We start from the raw sequence: 21,892 nt of genomic DNA on the forward strand, positions 1-21,892 counted from the left end.
CTGTTTAGGGTCATTTAATTTGCTGTTTTCAGTTTCAAAGCCTCTCTCAAATGTTAATGCTAGTCATCTACTTTCCTCAAGTCTCAGTCACAATGCTAATCATTTTTAAAGTTTATGTTTTGGAGCATAAATTGCTTGTAATTCTAGTAAGGTAAATACTGCAGCTTTTTTTATTCAAAACAAAAGCAGACAAAACCAGTTACTAGCCAGAAAACCTTTTAAAAGAAAATTATACTTTCCTCAAAAAATATCTCAAAATGTTTACATAAACCCATGAGCTAAAAGCCTGATTTGCACAACATGGTCAGCCAAACTATGGCTTCCTGGGACCATGCAAATCTGCAGGTTCCCAGGGAGGAGCTCACAGCCAGTTTGCTCCACACCTGTCTTTTCTACTCCCACAAAGCACTGAAGCTGGACTTAGCATATGGTGTGAACAAGCTCTCTCCTTGCTAACCCAGACTGTGCAGCCAAGGTTTATTCCTCAGATCCATTTTCTTTTGCATACACAAATGAACAGAAAGTGGAAGTGCTATGACAGAACATACAACCATTTATTTGGGACTATTCCAGTAATAACACTAACATCACTTACAGTGAGATCCTATACTGTACATGTATTCCCGGGTACTGAATCCTTAATTGCCAGGGAAATATTTCACTGGGTCATGGTCAAAAGCAACAGAAAACTTCTCATTGTGTTTCAAAATACAAAATTATGCCAATGCATTTAATGAAGAAATGAGTACTCCAGTCTTCTTAAGCAGTTTCAAGGTATCCTATGCAAGTATTGGAAGCAAACTCAAGAGGAAAATAAGATATCACAAGAGTTTTAACAAAGCAGCATGGAGAGGAAACATTCGTATTTTTCCTTGCTTGAAAATAAAAAATATGATTAATATTCTAATGCAAAATACAACCACTAAAATAATTAACTATGTTGGAACTGAAACTAGTGCACACATGTCACATGTTATCCAATGCAAAAACAGTGGTTGTTAATTACTTCTCTGTGAACACTATAGATCTTTCCAACCCTTAAAATGCAGTACAGAATCTGATCATAAATTATCTAGTTATTACAATTTTGCAAGTACTAACATTTTAAAGTGATCTGGAGAGTGACAGGGCAATACGGCTCCAGGACCTGTTTCAGGTAACCCTGTCTCCCTGCAAAAAGAGAGTTTTTCAGACTTCAAGCAAAACAATAAAGCATTAAGCAAGTCAGATATTAAGTGTTTTATGATGAATTCAATTCCCATGAGTGGGTGGGTATTAAATAAATGATTAGTCGTCATTGGATCAAACTCAGTTATTAAGAGACATTATTGCCACAATGTTTTCATGCTACAATAAAATGCTGTTGCTTTTGACACAGTTGTAGGGTTATTACACGGCATTTTTGCAAGTGGTGACTACTGCTCTCTACTGGATGAAATGTGACAGACGGGTTCAAACATTTATTTATTTCTAAACTTTACTGCTTAGCAGTAGCTGAAGAGCAAAACTATTCTCATCCTGACAAATGTCTCTAGTATACAGCATAACTTTCCATCTCAACAGCACAAAGAGGCAAGGTACAACATTAATTCTGAACTAAACAAATTTAATGGAGGATGCCAGTTTCTCATTCTACTTTTGATGAACTACCACCTCTATCACAGATACTTTGGAGCAAATGTAGAAATTATTGGCATCCAATATTAATGGCACTCAAATGTTTGCCATACAAATAGAGTAAGATATGAAGAAAAAGAGGGCGAAAACAGGAATTCACAATGTGCTATATCCTATAATGCAGTATTATTTGAATACTGAGTATGGATTCAAAAGCTTCCAGAAATACCTGCCAATAACAGCTATTTCAAAATTATCTTCATCCAACAGAGACTTCCGAATGTCTAGTTCTTTATATTCTTTAATTCTGTAGGGTTGAGACAAATGATCTTCATATGTGGTTACCCATTTCTAAATGGAAATGTAACAGAGAAAGGAATGGGTTTTAGAAACATACCAGCTGTCAACTTATTAAATGTAATGAAAAATTACCGTATTTTTTGCTCTATAACACGCACCCGACCATAACACGCATGTAGTTTTTAGAGGAGGAAAACAAGAAAAAAAATATTCTAAACGAAACAGTGGATGTATGATTTTTGTGGTTCATGCTGTGGCCACAGACATGTTATCTGACAGTGAGTTTGGAGTAGCCCAATGCAAAAATCCTGAGGATCCATGTGGATCCATGCTTTGTAACCATGTTTTTGAACCACTGCGGCCCCAGGCAACAGTGGGTGCATTATTTTTTTGGTGCAAGATGTAGCCATGGACATGCTATGTGATCTGATGGTGAATTTGGGGTGACCCAGTGCAAAAATCCTGAGGATCCATGTGGATCCGTGCTTTGTAACCATGTTTTAAGTGGGAGGGGAGGAAAAGCACTCAAGGGACAAGGAGCTCGCGTGGGGTGTGTGGAGAAGGATGCTGCTAATAATGCAGAAGAGGGGTTTAAGGGGAGAAGAAGCACGCATGGGGTGGGTGGAGAAGGATGCTGCTAATAATGAAGAAGAGGGGTATAAAGGGAGAAGGCTCCTCTCCTCTCCCGCTTTGCTCCTTTAAAGCAAGCAGGCTCTGCTTTTCTCCCTCCTCCCCGCTCATCCCCGGCTTAGCGAGCTGAAAAACTTTGCTGCTATTTAGCGAGCTGAGTGGGGAGGAGAGAGGGACAGAGAGCCTGCTTGCTTTAAAGGAACCAACCGGAACCAACCAAACTCTCCTCTCCCGCTTTGCTCCTTTAAAGAAGCAGGCTCTCTGTCCCCCTCTCCTCCCCACTCAGACGGCTCTTCTCCCGCTTTGCTGTTTCAAAGCAAGCCACAGAGGAGGGAAGAAAGGGGAACCATGGATCCTCTGCTCACGACTGCAGCAGATCCCCCCCCCCGATCCCCCCCGCCACCCGTAGGCATTCCCTCCATAACACGCACAGACATTTCCCCTTACTTTCTAGCAGGAAAAAAGTACGTGCTTTTATGTGCCAATTATTCTTATGGATGTAGAGTATTTTTCTGGAAGAAGTTCCTGATCCTGCCATTATACTTCTCCTCCTCCTCCTGCTTCCCCCCTGCCCCACTCCTCTCCCTTACTGATCCAACTGTGTAGCCCCATCAAACTTACCATGACCTATCTAGCCTGACAAGCATAAGACATGGATAGGTTTCTAGAAGCAAGCCGAACCCCATCCTTCCTTGGCCTGTGTCAATGATTTCATGGGAGGGCAAGGAGTTACAGAAATCCCTTCCACCTCCTTGGCCTTAGATCCATTATGCTGTGAGTTGAATTTGCTTCCAAGAGATGCATGTAAGGAATGAGTCCACCACAGCAATTAAGAAACTGATTCCAATCATGTTGAAAATAAATAATATTTCCACACTTTAGGGAGCTTTTGATTAGAGAGGAAATAATCTAATAATCTGCATATCATATTGGCTGCCCTCTGCTTTTTTGAGGTTTGGAGGATCAGAATGTGACAGAATATTGCGGAACAGCTATTTTATATATCAATACTTTAAAACTGGCACGACCCACACACCCATTTAGTTGAATGAATTGATAAAAGGTATACTATTCTTGCATGATGGCTCTACCACCAACTATATGGTCAAGATATACGTTAATACAGTCGTACCTCTGTTTACGTAACCCTCTGGTTACGTAAACTTTGGGATGCACGCGTGGCAAACCTGGAAGTATTTTACGGGTTTCGCCGCATGCGCGTGCACAGAAGCGGTCCTCAGGTTGTGGAAACCTTGGGATCGAACTGGACCTCCAGAACAGATCCCGTCCGCAACCGGAGGTACCATTTTAATTCACTTACAATTAAATCAGTGTATAGGTTTGTATCAACTGCTATAATAATATAATGTCAGTTTTTGGATTTGATTTGAACTGGCCTCAGAAAGTTAAGCAAGGAGTATATTCAGATTAATCTGATTCCATGAAAATCAAGGTGTGCTAAACTCTGCAACTCTCTGCTTTAAGAATTATGCTGGCTTTCACGTTCCCAGCAGGTTGCTCCTGCATTTTATTCACCCTTCCAACTTCACCTGGTTTGTACTACATTTATAATATTTTTTATTTGTTGAATCAGCACTCAGGGCTTATCCACACTTCCCCTTCTCCCACTGCTTTCCCCTGGGGAAAACCGCTGTTTAGCACTCAACTGGAACAAATAGCAATTCTGGTTTTCCCTGGAGGTAAGGCAAGGGGGAAATCACTCGGACCCGTGCCTAGAAAGCTCCGGTCAACTGGAAAACTGCTTGGATGCATGCTTTTTAGTCATGACATAAGCGAAAGTGTGGAAGAGCCCAAACAGTTGACTCATGTGTGAATGGTCTCCATCTCCCACCGCCAATGAAAACTAATCAATGAATGGATAAAGAACCTACCCACATGACACTGACACAAAAATCTTGCATGTACATGATGTAAAATAATGAAAGTTCACTACCCCACCCCCGTACATCTTTTCTCCCTCAACCTCATACTCTCTATAACTTTGGTGTCTCACATCAAAAGTATGCTAGTGGTCAACATTGTAGAAACCTGTTGGAAAAACTGTATTTCTGAGGTTTGATGGCTTATAACACCACTTTTTTGGAGTAATACCATAAAGTTATATATCAATGGAAAGATAATTTAATGAAGAATGCAATGCAATAACTTTTATGAAGGATTATTTATTACAACAGAAGTCATAAAGAAGAAATGTGAAACACATAGAAAAAATTAGATATACAAAAATTCTCACCAGTTTCCTGCCATGGCATTTGGCTGCTTTCCCAGGGCACTGGGCCCCAATTGTGCAAGTTTTCAGGGATAATATGGGGGTAATTATCCCTGCCGACCCACCCCCCAGGGTAGGGGGGCTGGCCATCACCTCGTCCAATAACTGCCGCTCACTACAGAATGCAGGGGCAGGGACGCTGAGCACTGCACGAACTGGAAACTCTCCAAAGTCATCACCATGAGCGGGAGGATCCCTGTTCCTCAAAAAACTATTAAAATTCAGACTAAGAAACAGGCGTTCTTAGGAATGAAGGCAATAAAAAATACCTGCTAAATAAATCAGTCACTGGGTGCCAAGGCTTTGATCTGAAAAGGACTTTCATTGTTGTGCTGTGATTTAAGTGAGGTGAGCGGTAGTTTCTGTTTCTATATTTCTACATTTGTTACTTCATGATTTGGCAAACCTCACCAAGAAAGAATCAACTATCTAAATAGTTGATTTAGTGCTGGGTGAGATCCCATGGACAGTAATACTAAAAGGAAAGGGAGTTCATGATGGCTGGGAGTTTGTTAAGAGGGAGATAGTAAAAGCACAACTTCAGGCAATACCAATGAGACGGAAACATGGAAGGTGCCTAAAGAAGCCAGGGTGGCTATCTAAAGAACTTTTAACTGAGTTAAGATTAAAAAAGGATGTGTACAAAAAATGGAAAAGGGGGGAAACCACCAAAGAGGAATTCAAACCAATAGCCAGCACGTGTAGACACAAAGTCAGAAAAGCTAAAGCACAGAATGAACTCAGGCTTGCTAGAGAGGTTAAAAGCAACAAAAAAGGCTTTTATGGGTATGTTCGTAGCAAAAGGAAGAACAAAGAAACAGTGGGGTCACTCAGAGGAGAAGATGGTGAAATGCAAACAGGGGACACAGAAAGGGCTGAACTCCTCAATGCCTTCTTTGCCTCAGTCTTCTCCGATAAAGAAAACAATGCCTGACCTGAAGAATTTGGAGCAAATGATTCAGCAGAGGAAACACAGCCCAGAATAACTAAGGAGATAGTACAAGAATACTTGGCTAGTCTAGATGTATTCAAGTCTCCAGGGCCAGATGAACTGCATCCAAGAGTATTAAAAGAACTGGCAGATGTGATTTCAGAACCACTGGCAGTCATCTTTGAGAATTCCTGGAGAACAGCCGAAGTCCCGGCAGACTGGAGGAGGGCAAATGTTGTCCCTATTTTCAAAAAGGGGGAAAGAGAGGACCCAAATAATTACCGCCCAGTCAGTCTGACATCAATACCAGGGAAGATTCTGGAGCAGATCATTAAGCAAACAGTCTGTGAGCACCTAGAAAGGAATGCTGTGATCACCAATACTCAGCATGGATTTCTGAAAAATAAGTCATGTCAGACTAACCTGATCTCGTTTTTTGACAGAATTACAAGCCTGGTAGATGAAGGGAACGCAGTGGATGTAGCCTACCTTGATTTCAGCAAGGCATTTGACAAGGTGCCCCATGATATTCTTGTAAAGAAGCTGGTAAAATGCGGTCTTGACTATGCTACCACTCAGTGGATTTGTAACTGGCTGACTGACCGAACCCAAAGGGTGCTCATCAATGGTTCCTCTTCATCCTGGAGAAGAGTGACTAGTGGGGTGCCACAGGGTTCGGTCTTGGGCCCGGTCTTATTCAACATCTTTGTCAACGACTTGGATGATGGACTCAAGGGCATCCTGATCAAATTTGCAGATGACACCAAACTGGGAGGGGTGGCTAACACCCCAGAGGACAGGATCACACTTCAAAACGACCTTGACAGATTAGAGAACTGGGCCAAAACAAACAAGATGAATTTTAACAGGGAGAAATGTAAAGTATTGCACTTGGGCAAAAAAAAATGAGAGGCACAAATACAAGATGGGTGACACCTGGCTTGAGAGCAGTACATGTGAAAAGGATCTAGGAGTCTTGGTTGACCACAAACTTGACATGAGCCAACAGTGTGACGCGGCAGCTAAAAAAGCTAATGCAATTCTGGGCTGCATCAATAGGAGTATAGCATCTAGATCAAGGGAAGTAATAGTGCCACTGTATTCTGCTCTGGTCAGACCTCACCTGGAGTACTGTGTCCAGTTCTGGGCACCACAGTTCAAGAAGGACACTGACAAACTGGAACGTGTCCAGAGGAGGGCAACCAAAATGGTCAAAGGCCTGGAAACGATGCCTTATGAGGAACGGCTAAGGGAGCTGGGCATGTTTAGCCTGGAGAAGAGGAGGTTAAGGGCTGATATGATAGCCATGTTCAAATATATAAAAGGATGTCACATAGAGGAGGGAGAAAGGTTGTTTTCTGCTGCTCCAGAGAAGCGGACACGGAGCAATGGATCCAAACTACAAGAAAGAAGATTCCACCTAAACATTAGGAAGAACTTCCTGACAGTAAGAGCTGTTCGACAGTGGAATTTGCTGCCAAGGAGTGTGGTGGAGTCTCCTTCTTTGGAGGTCTTTAAGCAGAGGCTTGACAACCATATGTCAGGAGTGCTCTGATGGTGTTTCCTGCTTGGCAGGGGGTTGGACTCGATGACCCTTGTGGTCTCTTCCAACTCTATGATTCTATGATTCTATGATTCTATGATTCTATTCTATGATTCTATGATTCTATGATTCTATGATTCTATGATTCTAAAAGCTTCCCTAAACAGGGCTGCCTTCAGATGTCTTCCAAAAGTCTGGTAGTTGTTGTTCTCTTTGACATCTGGTGGGAGGGCGTTCCACAGGGAGGGTGCCACTACCGAGAAGGCCCTCTGCCTGGTTCCCTGTAACTTGGCTTCTCGTAGTGAGGGAACCGCCAGAAGGCCCTTGGTGCTGGACCTCAGTGTCCGGGTAGAACGATGGGGGTGGAGACGCTCCTTCAGGTATACTGGACCGAGGCCGTTTAGGGCTTTAAAGGTCAGCACCAACACTTTGAATTGTGCTCGGAAACGTACTGGGAGCCAATGTAGGTTTTTCAAGACCGGTGTTATATGGTCTCGGCGGCCGCTCCCAGTCACCAGTCTGGCTGCTGCGTTCTGGATTAGTTGTAGTTTCCGGGTCACCTTCAAAGGTAGCCCCACGTAGAGCGCATTGCAGTAGTCCAAGCGGGAGATAACCAGAGCATGCACCACTCTGGCGAGGCAGTCCACAGGCAGATAGGGTCTCAGCCTGCGTACCAGATGGAGCTGGTACACAGCTGCCCTGGACACGGATTTAACCTGTGCCTCCATGGAAAACTGTGAGTCCAAAATGACTCCCAGGCTGCGCACCTGGTCCTTCAGGGGCACAGTTACCCCATTCAGGACCAGGGAATCCTCCACACCTGCCCGCCTCCTGTCCCCCAGAAACAGTACTTCTGTCTTGTCAGGATTGAATCTCAATCTGTTAGCCGCCATCCATCCTCCAACCGCCTCCAGACACTCACACAGGACCGTCACCGCCTTCACTGGTTCTGATTTGAAAGAGAGGTAGAGCTGGGTATCATCCGCATACTGATGAACACCCAGCCCAAACCCCCTGATGATCTCTCCCAGCGGCGGCATGTAGATGTTGAAAAGCATGGGGGAGAGGACAGAACCCTGAGGCACCCCACAAGTGAGAGCCCAGGGGTCTGAACACTCATCCCCCACCACCACTTTCTGAACATGGCCCAGGAGGAAGGAGCGGAACCACTGTATGACAGTGCCCCCAGCTCCTAGCCCCTCAAGACGGTCCAGAAGGATGTTATGGTCAGTGGTATCAAACGCCGCTGAGAGATCCAGCAGAACTAGGAAACAGCTCTCACCTTTGTCCCTAGCCTGCCGGAGATCATCAACCAGTGCGACCAAGGCAGTTTCAGTCCCGTGATGAGGCCTGAATCCCGACTGGAAGGGATCCAAATGGTCCGCTTCTTCCAGGCGTGCCTGGAGTTGTTCAGCAACCACTCGCTCAATCACCTTGCCCAAGAATGGAAGATTTGAGACTGGGCGATAGTTGGCCATTGTGGCCGCATCTAAAGATGGTTTTTTAAGAAGCGGTATAATAACCGCCTCTTTCAGTGGGTCTGGGAAGGCTCCCTCACGGAGGGAAGCATTCACCACCCCACGAAGCCCATCGCCCAGCCCTTCCCGGCTAGCTTTTATAAGCCAGGATGGGCAAGGATCAAGGAGACAAGTGGTTGGTTTCACTCGTCCAAGCAGCCTGTCCACATCCTCGGAGGTAACAGATTGGAATTGATCCCACACAATTTGACTAGACAGGACTCTAGCACTCTCCCGCCCTGGCCCTGCTCCCACGGTGGCGTCTACCTCTTCCCGAATCTGAGCGACTTTATCTGCAAAAAACTGCAAAATCATTGCAGGAGATCATGTGGCCCGTACTGGGCCCCGATGTAGCAGATGGTTCCGCTAAATTGCGGACCACCTGAAAAAGTCTCCTGCTGCTGTTTTCCGCAGATGCAATAGAGGCAGTGAAGAAAGTCTTCTTAGCCGTCGCTACCGCCACTTGGTAGGCTTGACATTGAGCTCTAACCTGTGTCCGGTCAACTTCAGAATGGGTCATCCGCCACCGGCGCTCTAGCCGTCTCAATGATTGTTTCATTGCCCTCAGATCCGTGGAAAACCACGGGGCTGTCCGGGCTCCATGCAATCGGAGAGGGCGCTTCGGAGCCAAACAGTCAATAGCCCTGGTCAACTCCACATTCCAGCGGGCCACGAGGGAATCAGCTGAAAGGCCATCAACATGGGATAAAGCATCCCCTACCACTCTCTGGAAACCATTTGGATCCATTAAGTGGCGGGGGCGGACCATCCAAATCGGTCCCACCTCCCTGCAGAGGGGAAGGGTCGCGGAGAAGTCAAGTTGCACCAGGAAGTGGTCTGACCATGGCACTTCTTTCATTTCGCTTTTACTTAGTGTCAGATCACCAACATCCATAGAGGTAAACACCAGGTCCAAGGCATGTCCGCGACTATGGGTTCGGCCAAACTTATTCAGGGACAGCCCCATGGAGGCCATGCTTTCCACGAAGTCCCGAGCGGCCCCTTGTAAGGTCGTGTCGACATGGATATTAAAATTCCCTAGGACAACCAAACTAGGTGTCTCCAGGAGAACATCCGCCACGACCTGAAGCAGCTCGGGCAGGGAATCCTTGGTGCAGCGGGGAGGTCGGTACACCAAAAGGAATCCTGTACTGCCCCTATTGCCCAGCTTCCAGAACATGCACTCAGAGAACTGGGTCTTCCCAATAGGACGCCTGGTACAAACTAATGACTTCCTAAAAATCACTGCAACCCCCCTCCCCGCCCACAAGGCCTGGGTTGCTGTGCGTAAGAGAAACCTGGTGGACAAGCAGCGGCAAGAACAGACCCATCTGCTTCATCCAACCAAGTCTCTGTTACACATGCCAGGTCAAATCCTCCATCCATGATCAAGTCATGGATGGCAGTGGTCTTATGAATCATTGACCTGGCATTGCACAGCAGTACCTTCAGGTCATGTGGGTATCCCTTGCTGATTCTAGTATCCGTCCGGTCAGGACCAGACCCGGAGGCAGGGATAGTCCTCAGACAACGACTAAACCTGCCTCCTCTGTAATGACATGGTCTGGTCTTAGTGTAACTCCTCCTCCTACCCGTGATCACTGAGATCGGTTGTTCCAGCGCATCCCCCTCTGTGGAGCATGCCCCAGCCATTTTGTTGGCTGGGACCCACTCCCCGGCAGCCCTGACCCCTCCCCTTAAGAACAAAATAAGACCTTAAAAAAAAAACACCACAAAAAAACCCAGAAAACAAAAAACAATACAAATAAAAAACTGTAAAAATTACAAATCCATCAAAATCAAACAAATTCCCAACTAAACATCCATCCCACCCCCACCCCCATCCCTGCATATAAAAAATAAAATAAAAAGGGAAAGGAAAATTTTAAAACATTTTAAAAAGAACTCTGCACCCCTCTGGATCCCCCTGGGCTGCAGCAGCAGTGACAGCAACGGTCCCTGTGAGGCCTGTCAGGCCCCGCCCTGGGCCAGGTGGTGAGTGCCAGGAGCAGGGCCCTCAGGCACTCACACAGGAGAGTCCTCCTGGGCAGCAGAGCGCAGCAGTCCCTGTGAGGCTTCAGGCCCCGCCCTGGGCCAGGTAGGTGGTAAGCGGCAAGAGCAGGGCCCTCAGACACTCACACAGGAAAGTAATAAAAGAAAGCAGGAACAAGGGAAATAAACTTTCTCCCAACAGCCAGAACATGGGAAGTGCTCTTGAAAATTTTAATTTGGAAAGTATAATTGGCTTTACCGTTTGTATTATGATGTGGCAAGAGTCAGTTTGATTTGTTACTAATTGGAATGTTATTAACTGAAAATTAATAAAAAAAATTATACAAAAATTATCACCATGTCAGTTAATACTTAGTTGGGTAACCTTTAGCTTTAATTATGGTCTTACAACGCCTTCGCATGGAGTGAACCAAGTTTTTTCGTTCTGCAGCTGTAATAATGTGAAACCAAGATTTAATTATTGCCTTTATTAATTGGGTTTGTATTGCTGGCTCCATAGATTTTCAATTGGGTTAAGGTCTGGGCTATGTATTTGGGGGCATTTACATTCCCATTAATGATGCAAATTCTGCCCAAACCTTTTGCTGTCATACAACCCCAGATTACAACACATACCTGGGTGTTTCACTGTAGGTGTAATGTAAGTAGGATGTAAATCTCCAATTCTCCTCATGTATTTCATGCCATCACTACCAGGCAAGGGCATTTTGGTCTCATCACTCCAAATAACACTGTCCCATTATTCCACCGTCCAATTAACATGGGTTTTAGCTCAGTTTAATATTTTAAACCTTTGTTTAAGAGATAAAAATGGCTTTTTCCTTGGAATTCTAGGATTTAGACCATATTCCTAAAGTCTGCACCAAACAGTCCTTGCACTCAACTTCACATTACATTGCACCATGTCACCTTATATACACCCAGATAATTTTCTTCTGTCACGTAGGCACAGTCTTTCAATTCTTCAGCAGAGCTGTCTGGGCTCCATGCAATCAGAGAGGGCGCTTCAGAGCCAGACAGTCAATAGCCCTGGTTAACTCCGCATTCCAGCAGGCCACCATTTGAAAGGCCATCAACATAGTATAAAACATCCCCTACCACTCTCTGGAAACCATTTGGATCCATTAAGTGGTGGGGTGTTATTGGAAAGTTCTGCCTGCTGGTTTCTGATGGCTCTTTTACACATACAACATCAGGTATCATGCATGAAAGGAGAATACTAAGCCACTTCTGGTGAACCAGAGCAGTGCACGGAAACGCCGTTTACCTTTCCGCCGGAGCGGTACCTATTTATCTATTTGCACTTGGACATGCTTTCGAACTGCTAGGTTGGCGGGAGCAGGGACCGAGCAACGGGAGCTCACCCCGTCGTGGGGATTCGAACCGCCAACCTTCTGATCAGCAAGCTCAAGAGGCTCAGTTGTTTAGACCACAGCGCCACCCGCAGAGGATTGGGCTACTGTATTAAGACTTTTTTTCAGTCACACAATCCTCCCCATTCCATACAACAACCAGCTTTTAAAACTAAGACAATTTTAAATAAGTTATATTGCTACTGAAATTTATTTTTTAAATATTTCTAATTATTCTTCATATTCAAATACAAGGAATAATATTTTGACAGCTAATTAAAGTTATACTCCTGACATGTTTATAGGCATGAAAGAGGAAAGACGCTTTCTTACCTCATCTATGGTTCCAAGTCGCCAGTAGGTAGAGCGACATAAGTTTTTAGAGCCCAAAGGAATTTCATGTATGTCATAGTCCTTAGGTTCTGCTTCTCTCTTGTAGTACCTTAAAAAAAACAAAACGGTAATAAGCTAGATGGGTGCTACCAAAGAAGCACACACGACAGATGCGCACGCCATCTGTGCAAGATCCACCACATTTCGGGGGGGGGGCACTTTCAGAGTTTTTAGGGTGTTACTTGAAGCACTACAACCAATTGAAACCATTTCAACCACAGGCCGCGCCAGAAGATGCACGCCCAGCCGGAATGGGAAAACCCGTAACTCGAGGACGCCTTTCCCCCAGCACCACGCTCGCACCGGAGCCCAGCCACTTCCCGCCGTCGCGCCTCCGGGAGCCTTTCCCTCACCAGCGGTGCACCAGGGTGGGCCTCCCGTAGTCGGCGCAGGGCGAGCGCAGCGTCAGGGCTCCCCGGCGCTCCATCACGTCCGGAGGGCCCAGCTCCATCGCGGCCGCCCCTCAAGCGCGGCGCTCCTCTCGCCGCCCCAGAGGCCTCCTCGCCGCGCCTGGTCGCCGGGGCAACCGCAGAGGCTTCGCGACCGCTCCGCCCCAAGACCGGAACTTTTTATTCGACGTTTCTTCCGCGGCCGCCTCAGTGCAGGCGAAGGGGCAGAGGCCCTGCCAGGCAAGCAGCGAGGCGACCCGAGGCAGCAGCCTCTTTAGCAGAGCCCCAGCAAGCCCCGTGGGGCTGCTGCACTAAAAATATAACCACCTCGGTGTGGTAGGAATACTTGGTAAAAACACCCTTTGCGTGAGAAGCCCGCGCGCATCCCAGGCTGGTTGTGGCGAATGAAGTTCACTCTGCACATGCACAGAGGCACTGTTGTGTCGATCGCTTCATTGCTAGACAAAGGTTGCTGGATGTAGGGCCTAAATTCAACCAAGGCTCAAAGGGATGCAGCATTTCGAACTAAATTAACTCCTTGTGTATAAGGGGATTCCCTGCGCGTCACGTGAGTAAGAGGATGCTTTCACCTGTCCAGTCGCTTGAAGGGATCACTAGGTGTCCGGGCAGCTACAGTAGATCTCTGTTTGCCCTACAATTCCTCCCGGCGCAGTCTTCCGTTGTACGAGGAGTGGCCTCACGCCCCAGTCATGGGCTGTGTCGGCCAGATAGACAATGACAAAGATTCTTCCCCCAGATGTAACTGTTCATAATTTATCTTGTGAAGCGCCCTGAATTATATGGATTCGTAGTATACAAAATTAATTTTAAAAAATTAAATAAACCCCAATCCCCAACTCAATTCCAGGGTACATTGTGAAGGACTTTAGCATGCTAATGTCAACCCGCCCCCCAGTAAGCACATCGAAATGCATTGCTCTGAAACAGAATGGGCAAGATTGCACCTTGCACTGGCTGTGATTTCCAGGCAAGACTGCAATACAAGGCAGGCGTGCAGTTAAATACTGTCATAAATTTTGAGGGGGGGGGGAATAAAGGCTAGGATTTTAATTGGGATAGGGATGCAAGTAGAAGCTGCAGAGCTGTGCCTTGGGCAAGAGCAGCCCTGTTCCCAGGACGGAGGAGGAGCGGGAGGGGGCCGGGATCCGGGATCCGGCTCCGGGGCTGCCCCGCTGTGGGGCACCCGGCCAACGAAGCCTCTTCGGAGAAGCCCCGCCCGTCTCTGCCGCGGGACCCCCGGCCCGCCCCGGCCGGGAGACGGGCAGGCAGCCGGCTGGCTTCCTCTCGGGAGGGACGGAGGGGCGCCGTCCACGGACCCGGTCTCTGCCCCGAGGGAACTGGCGGGGCAGGACGGCGGCGAGGCGCCATTCCCGCCGCGAGGCCTCGGCGGAGCGACCGCGGCGTCGCCGTCCTTAGTCGGGGGAGGCGGCGTCTCGGTCGCGCTCCCTCCTGGCTGCCCCGAGCTCGGCGCTCCGCCCCGCGGCGCCGCTGACCCGGATGCGCTCGGCCTTCCCGGCCCGCCTCTGCCCGCGCGAGAACCGAGAAGGAGGCCGAGACGAAGGAGGCGGCGGCGGCGGCCCGCCATGGCCGAGTCCCCGGAGGAGGTGGCGGTGCTGGTGCAGCGCGTGCTGAAGGACCTGCGCAACGCCTTCCAGCGCAACCCGCACATGTGAGTCCGGCCCTTCGCGCCTCCGGGCCCCCCCCCCCGCCTGCCCTCCCGGGAGGGAATGGCGTTGGCCGAGGGGAGCCCAGAGTCCCCCAAAGCTCAGCCAGAGAATATAGAACATCCTCGGCGAGGCAGCCAAGAGAGCCGCCTTCGTCGCGGGCGCCACTTTCGGAGCCTAAGCCGGGGGGGGGGGCAGGTTCAGTTCTCTGGGCCCCTGGTTTCAAAGCGTGTGGTAGCTTTCCCTTCCAAGCCTCAACTGCCTCTTGCTAGAGACAGCGCGAGAGGAGAAGGCACTCCGCCCTGGAGATTTGCCAGTGCTTCTGCCCGAAGAAGAAGACTGCAGTGTTGGTCTCTAAAGCACATTTCCATTTTTAATGGTTCGGCGTTAATGTACTTTGGCAGTATCCCTCTCTTCATGGGATTTCAGATAGTTTTTTCGTGTCATGATGGCCTCTGTCGTGGGTGATCTAGCTGAAATTTCTGCATTGGAGAGGGTTGAGCTGCATTACCTTCAGAGTCCCTTCCAACTCCACAATTCTATGAATCATTAGCCAAAATGGGCAAATTGGGAGAGAAGAAAGGGGGGGGACCCTCTGGATCATTAGCATGGATGTCTTTTACCAGTTAGAATAACTTGGGTAAGATCCCATTTCAGATCTGTGGTGGTGATGATGATGGTAATTTACTATTTGTACCCCACCCGTCTGGCTGGGTTTCCCCAGCCACTCTGGGCGGCTTCCAACAAAAATTAAAAATACATTAAGATGTCACACATTAAAAACTTCCCTGAACAGGGCTGCCTTCAGATGCCTTCTAGATGTCAGGTAGTTGTTTTTGTCTTTGACATCTGATGGGAGGGCGTTCCACAGGCCGGGTGCCACTACCGAGAAGGCCCTCTGCCTGGTTCCCTGTAACTTGGCTTCTCGTAGTGAGGGAACCGCCAGAAGGCCCTCAGAACTGGACCTCAGCGTCCGGGCAGAACGATGGGGGTGGAGATGCTCCTTCAGGTATAGATAGATGGGTGTTTAGCTCTTAAGGTCTCAACTTTTAAATTTTGCTCTGGAATTTGATTAACGTATAAGAAAATATTTTCAAAGATGAAAGATGACAATTATTGAGGTCAACCTCAGTTTCAAAGATGACAATTATTGAGGTCAACACGCTGAACAAATTCAGAATGCTGTTAAAAATAATAAAAGCATGCAACACTTTCTCCGCTTTTTAAATTATTGGATAATTAATACAGGGCCTACCACATATTAAAGGAAATATTTGTCCTTTTTCTCCATCTGTGTCTCCATAGGGACCACCATGACATATGGAGGGGAGTCATATGTCTGGAAGCAGGCAGTAAAAATGCACAGTTGGGAGCTTTGATTGGCACATTTTTAGATAAATGTCTTCTGTGTGTTATGATGATAGCTGCATAGGCAGATGGTAGACAATCAGAAATGCGTTCTTAGTAATGTGTGAAGTAGCACTGAGAATTAGATGGCGGCATTATGCATCTGTTAGATATGTGTAGGTCTGTTCAGCGGTGGAGTAAGCTGATTGGGCGCCTGGGGTGGCGCGCTTACCCTGCGCCCAGGGGCGGGGCCAGTCAGGGCAGGTCGCCCCAAGCAGTCTGCCTGCTTCCTCCCCCTCAGCCGCCCTACAGCTGAGGGGGAGGCGGTGGGCAGACCGTTTGGGACAGTGCGGAACCTGCGGGCACCCGAACCCCCTGCAGGCCCCGTGGTGAGTGCCGCCCGGCATTTTGTCACCCTCCTCAGTGGTGATACCTGGGGTGGCCCACCCACACCACACCCCATTCTCTGCCCCTGGGTCTATTATTTTGAAGAGACGGCTACTTTTTACAGTGTCATCCTTACAGGGTTTATAATACAGGTTGCTATAAAGTGAAAATTTAGAATAAGGACCCATTCTGAGATTCTTAAATCTCCTTGTAGAACTTATTGGAAAGGAGAACACCTTCTTGCGCATCCTGTATCAGCAGGTAACTGGGGGTAGACTTTGTAACTGGGCCAGACTCTAGAACGGGCTTCCTCAACCTCAGCCCTCCGTACGTTTTGAGACTACAATTCCCAGCATCCCTGACCACTGGTCCTGCTAGCTAGGGATCATGGGAGTTGCAGGCCAAAAACATCTGGAGGGCCGAGGTTGAGGAAGCCTGCTCTAGAATGTAGGAAGCTACCTTATTCATCTATATAGTCAGACCATTATTCATCTTGCTCTGGATTGTCAACACTGTTTGGTGGAGGTTCTCCAAGCTTCCAGGTGGCAAATCTTTGCTAGTTCTACTGGAGATGCCAGAGTTGGATCTGGCACTGTCTGCATGCAAAGCAGCTGCTAAGGCTCCATTCTCAGAACAGAAAGTTTACTAATGAGTCAATTAACAATATCCTAAAGTAGTCCCAAAGTTGATGGCATTAGTACTCATCAGCACTTCACACTTTTATTCCTTGACTTAAAATCTTGAACAGGCAGCCAGTAGAGTTCATTTTGTGTCACGTTGTACCTGGCATCGAGAAACTTCCATGGTCCAGATTGCTGACTGGATCTGGCAGATTGGGACAGATAACTTTGATAGCATATCATCTGTGTTGGTCACCTTTGGATTTCAGGTCTCATTCAGTGGTTTTAATCTTTGTAAATGGCCAGGGATCTATATAGTTCAAGAATTGCCACTATTGAGGCCCTTATCTAGAGTTGCCTTTTCTTTTCTTTTTAGTTTTGCAAGATCTTAAAAAAGAAGAAGTTTTGAGCTATTTTTAAGGTGGGCTTAAGGGGGAAGGCTTTTTTGCTGGCATGGTACCAACCCCTGGAATACTGTCAGAAGTTTGGCTTTTGGAGCAGATAGTGATTCTTTTAAGATCCTGAATCTGATCTTTAATTCCTGCTGCCTTTCATACTCGTTCTAATCTTTTAATTGCTTTTGCATATTCTTTCCTTTTGGTAATGGTTTTAATGGTTTTAAAATTTGTACTTATCCTTTGTCTGCTTAAGTCTTTTCTAAAAAGTTGGAATAGACATGATGAATAAAATGGGGTAGAAATGTTGACTAAAAGTAGAGCTGGAGTCTTGGGCAGGTGCAGATTTTTAAAATTACAACACCTGTACCCTGGGGTTTGTGGGAAGAACACCCTCCGCAAAATTCCCCAGCAGAGAAGTCTTCAAGTGGTTCTTTAAAGAGGACAGATGTGATCATGAGATGCTTGCTTTCTCTTTTACTTGGAGGGCAAAACTTCAATACCCACCAGCCCTTTGTTGGTGATTGAAAAGCCCTTTGTTCTTTAAGTGTAGAAGTAGGAATGAATTTTAGAACAAAATGTTTTTGTGTGTTGAGATCAAACATAACCATTCTTTCCACATCAAGGAGAGACACCAAGGAGAGCTGGGAAACTTCTGCACTTCAGGGGATGAAAAGTGTCTTCATATATTGAATGGTTGCAAATACACGTTTATTACTGCATGTGAACCGCAGCAAAAAACTGCAGCCAATCTCTGTTTCCTGGATCATTTCTGTCTGTTGTAAACCAAGACAGTGGCATTAAGAAAGGAGTTGTTTTTTCAGGTTGTGTGGTGTTATCTCTCATACTGAATTTTTGCTTGCTCTCAAGTACATTGCTTTAATCTCTTTAGAAGAAGAGAACTTTCTATTTTTATGTCTGTAGTGGTTATAAATTAAACATAAAGAGTCATATTTTTGACATGTTTTGCTCATTTGTGTTTTTCTGACTAAAGTAGGACAAGCCACTTTGACTGACATCATGTTCTATATTTAAATATTCACTAAATTTGCCAAATTCAATGTGCGGTGTTCTTGGATCCTGCACTGCCACAGAAATTTGAAGCCTATTCATTAAGTAAGCCATGTAATGAAAATGGGACTACTCTTGTGCTTTTTATTTTGTTGTAAGGAGATGCTCACACTAGCAGTCTTACTAATTTGGATGAGAAAATAATGCTTACACTGTGCTTGAAGCATTAGAAAATGGTCTAATAATAATAATAATAATTTTATTATTTATACCCCGCCCGTCTGGCTCAGTTGCCCCAGCCACTTTCCCTTAGCTTAATATATGTCCTGTCTAGGTTGCTCAGAGATACCTCAATTTGCTTTGCGGTCCAACATCCATTCATTGCATTAACAGATACAGTACAAGTAAACGCCATTGGGAATGGAACATCTTGTTGCCTTCAAATATTAAGCCAGCACAGAAAAAATATAATTGCCATTTCAATTCTTATTTGATGTTCACAGGAGACTCTCAGTTGGGGCAAATCAGGTGGGGTGGAAAATATTCCAAGTGCTTTATTCTTCCAGGGGAAAAAATCCATTTCATTTTAACATTTTTAAAGCTTTTTGTTTTGTTAGCTTTGTTTATTAAATGCAAATAAAATAAACATGCTAAATTAGATCCCTCTCTAGGGCAGGGCGCTCCAACTTTTCATACCAAGTGGGCCGCCAGAGTACTTCAACGGACTCCACAGGCCATGCATTGCCTTGTCACATGGGGAGGGGGGAAGCGAGGCTGAAATCTGACACGCACCCCCAGCCCTTGGGCTGCCTTCCCCAAGCCGCCTAAGCAAGGTGCCCGGCTTTGGGAAGGAGGAAGGAGGTCTCTAGGACTCTGCCAATGCCTCAGGCCTCCTTCCCAAAGCCCACCGTACACCTACCTGGTTTTCCAGTGTGAGGGCTTGGGGGGGAGGTGTCAAATGTTTCTGAGGGACACCGGAAAAGGCCTTGGGGGCTGCATGTTGGACCACCCTGCTCTAGGACATAGGAAATAAATATGTATTTTTTTTATTTATACCCCACCCACTCAATTTAAGTGGAAAAAATCCTGATGCAAAATATCCAAATTTGCATCAGAAATATTTCAAGAAAGAAGAAGAAGAAGAAGAAGAAGAAGAAGAAGAAGAAGAAGAAGAAGAAGAAGCCTCCTTCACTGGTTGGGGCCACAGAGCACTAGCCAGTATTTTTACCCTGAACAGGAAGATATTCTGTTCATGTAATGGGAGTTGCCCCACAGCCCCTTGTTTCATCCTGAACAGTGGTGCTTATTCCCAGGCAAATGTGCCTAGGATTGCAACCTGAAGCAGGCAAGTGGCAGATCTGAGCAGGTCTAGGGCAGGCGTAGGCAAACTCCAGCCCTCCAGATGTTTGGGACTACAATTCCCATCAATTGACCACTGGTTCTGTTAGCTAGGGATGACGGGAATTGGAGTCCCAAGCACTTGGAGGGCCAGAGTTTGCCTATGCCTGGTCTAGGGTGTCACATTCTCCTGAAGACAAAAGCAGCTTGCCTCCAGTTGGGCATACCTGTTTGCTTTGTAGTGGGACTGCCTGGATGCCCAGCTCACACGAAACAAGGCACTGTCCTCGGTTTTAACTTGCAATCTGCTATTTGAAGAGACTGGTTTCTGACCATGACAAGCCTCCATTCCCTGCTTCTTAAAGTCGGTAACAGTTTACTTTGTGTTTTGTACTCTGGCTCAGTGGCAATAAGTCAATTCAAAATCCTTTATTAGGCATAGCACACCACACATTATCAAACAAACATCATATACAGACTGTATAAAATACGGGCTCAGCGAACACAATTTATCCCAGTCCTATTCTTAACTCCAAAAAATAAATCGATGTACATAGATAATATAATACAACACAGCAACATCACCTACCATTAAGAACCACTAAGTCTCTCTATCATGGCCCATTCTTTCTTCATGGACAGCACTCAAAAATTCAGCCACTATAACAGTAATTTGATCATCGCTGTCCGCCAGCAGTTCCTGAACAGTTGGTTGTGTAAAAATCTGTCTATTAAATTTTAGGGCCTCAAACAATTGTCTTCTGGCATAACTGCCAAAATCACAGGAAAAGAACACATGCTCCAGAGTATCGGGTTCCTGTTTTCTGCATTTGCAGAGACGCTCTGATTCTGGGATAGCTAAGTATCTTCCTCTCACTACCACCGAGGGAAACATGTTAAATCTGGCCAACATAAACAGCCTACACGATTCATGTTTCTTCAGATTTGTCATGTATCCCTTTTGGAAATCTCTACACAAAGGGAGATTTAAGTGGGTAGGAGAGCAGGTGCTGTGCTTTGCAACCTCAAGCATGGCGAGGACACTTTTTTCTGTAAGAGTCTTCCTGATAATTTCCCATGTATCTTTGGGATCAGAAATTTCAAAATCAGTTAGAGTGAGCCCTATCGAATCCAATTTTCTCCTGCAAGTCAATGATAGATTGTGAATTACACTATCACTTAAAAGATCGTAAAGTAGAGAATTAGGGGATAGGGCTCTATAATGGAGGAAGATCCAATATTTCAAGGTCCTCAGCCATGCTCTTACTGATAAAGGCAATATTCCCAGCTCACAACATATTGTTTCATATTTTACAGAGTTTGCAAGTCCTAATAATGACCTCAGAAGGGATGCGTGAAATTTATCCAGTCTCTTGAGGTCACCTGAAATCCACACTGGTGTGCCATATAGAAGTTGGGCACAAAGTTTCATGTCAATCACTTGCAATACAGCTGGAATAAATCTGTTTCCTACTGGAGAAAAAAAATAGGATTTAATATGGTGGGCTGTCACTTTGGCCTTAACTATTGCAGCACATATATGTGTATTCCAATTCATATTATTTTTGAATGTGATTCCCAGATAATTGAAGTGCTTAACTTCCTGTATTAGATGTCCATTAATTATACAGCCTTTTGGGTTCCCTCTCTTTCTGAATTGCATAATCTTTGTCTTATCATAATTAATTTTGAGATTATTGAGAGAGCAGTAGTTTGAGAAACTCTTAAATAATTTTTTTAAACCCAAAACAGAGAGTGAAATAATTACAGCATCATCTGCATAAAGTAATAGAAAGAGTGGGCTATTGTTTACATAAGGAGTATGAGTGGTTGCGTTTTGAAGAAATAATGGTAGGTCAGATAAAAATAGATTAAATAGGGTAGGGGCCAAGATACAGCCTTGCCTAACTCCTCAATTATTCAGAATAGGACCTGCTAGTCTACCATCTTTTGATACTTTAACATATATTTGGTTATTAGAATGTAAACTTTGAATCAGTGTAAGTAGATATGGGTCGATACCAAGGGACCGAATCAAAGGCACTTTTTAAATCTACAAATGAGTGGCAATAAGTATTATCATTTCAGGTTTATTTCTATGAGAAGTGAATTTTGGAAAGAAAAGAGAGGCCCC

The 21,892-nt window shown here is 45.8% G+C and overlaps 2 protein-coding genes across 3 annotated transcripts in view; one reads left to right on the forward strand and one right to left on the reverse strand.

The window, feature by feature from the left end:
* CFAP95 (cilia and flagella associated protein 95) overlaps window positions 1–13,114 on the reverse strand; it is a 30,649-nt gene extending 17,535 nt beyond the window's left edge. Inside the window, exons 1-4 of one of the 2 annotated variants that reach the window (XM_083577180.1) lie at window positions 12,940–13,114; window positions 12,527–12,635; window positions 1,847–1,968; window positions 1,102–1,170 (exon numbers count right to left, since the gene is read on the reverse strand). In XM_083577180.1, coding sequence (XP_083433306.1) covers window positions 1,102–1,170; window positions 1,847–1,968; window positions 12,527–12,635; window positions 12,940–13,037 — 398 coding nt within the window. In that variant the 5' untranslated portion in view covers window positions 13,038–13,114. The remainder of the gene's footprint in view (window positions 1–1,101; window positions 1,171–1,846; window positions 1,969–12,526; window positions 12,636–12,939) is intronic. The other variant, XM_083577181.1, reaches the window with a different exon arrangement.
* Window positions 13,115–14,514: 1,400 nt separating this feature from the next.
* Window positions 14,515–21,892, forward strand: part of PTAR1 (protein prenyltransferase alpha subunit repeat containing 1) — a 48,938-nt gene continuing 41,560 nt past the window's right edge. Inside the window, exon 1 of the mRNA XM_083577144.1 lies at window positions 14,515–14,665. Within this exon, the coding sequence (XP_083433270.1) occupies window positions 14,580–14,665 (86 nt within the window). The 5' untranslated portion in view covers window positions 14,515–14,579. The remainder of the gene's footprint in view (window positions 14,666–21,892) is intronic.

This window comes from Podarcis filfolensis, assembly GCF_964270895.1.
Source record: "Podarcis filfolensis genome assembly, chromosome: 11".
Taxonomy (NCBI): domain Eukaryota; kingdom Metazoa; phylum Chordata; class Lepidosauria; order Squamata; family Lacertidae; genus Podarcis; species Podarcis filfolensis.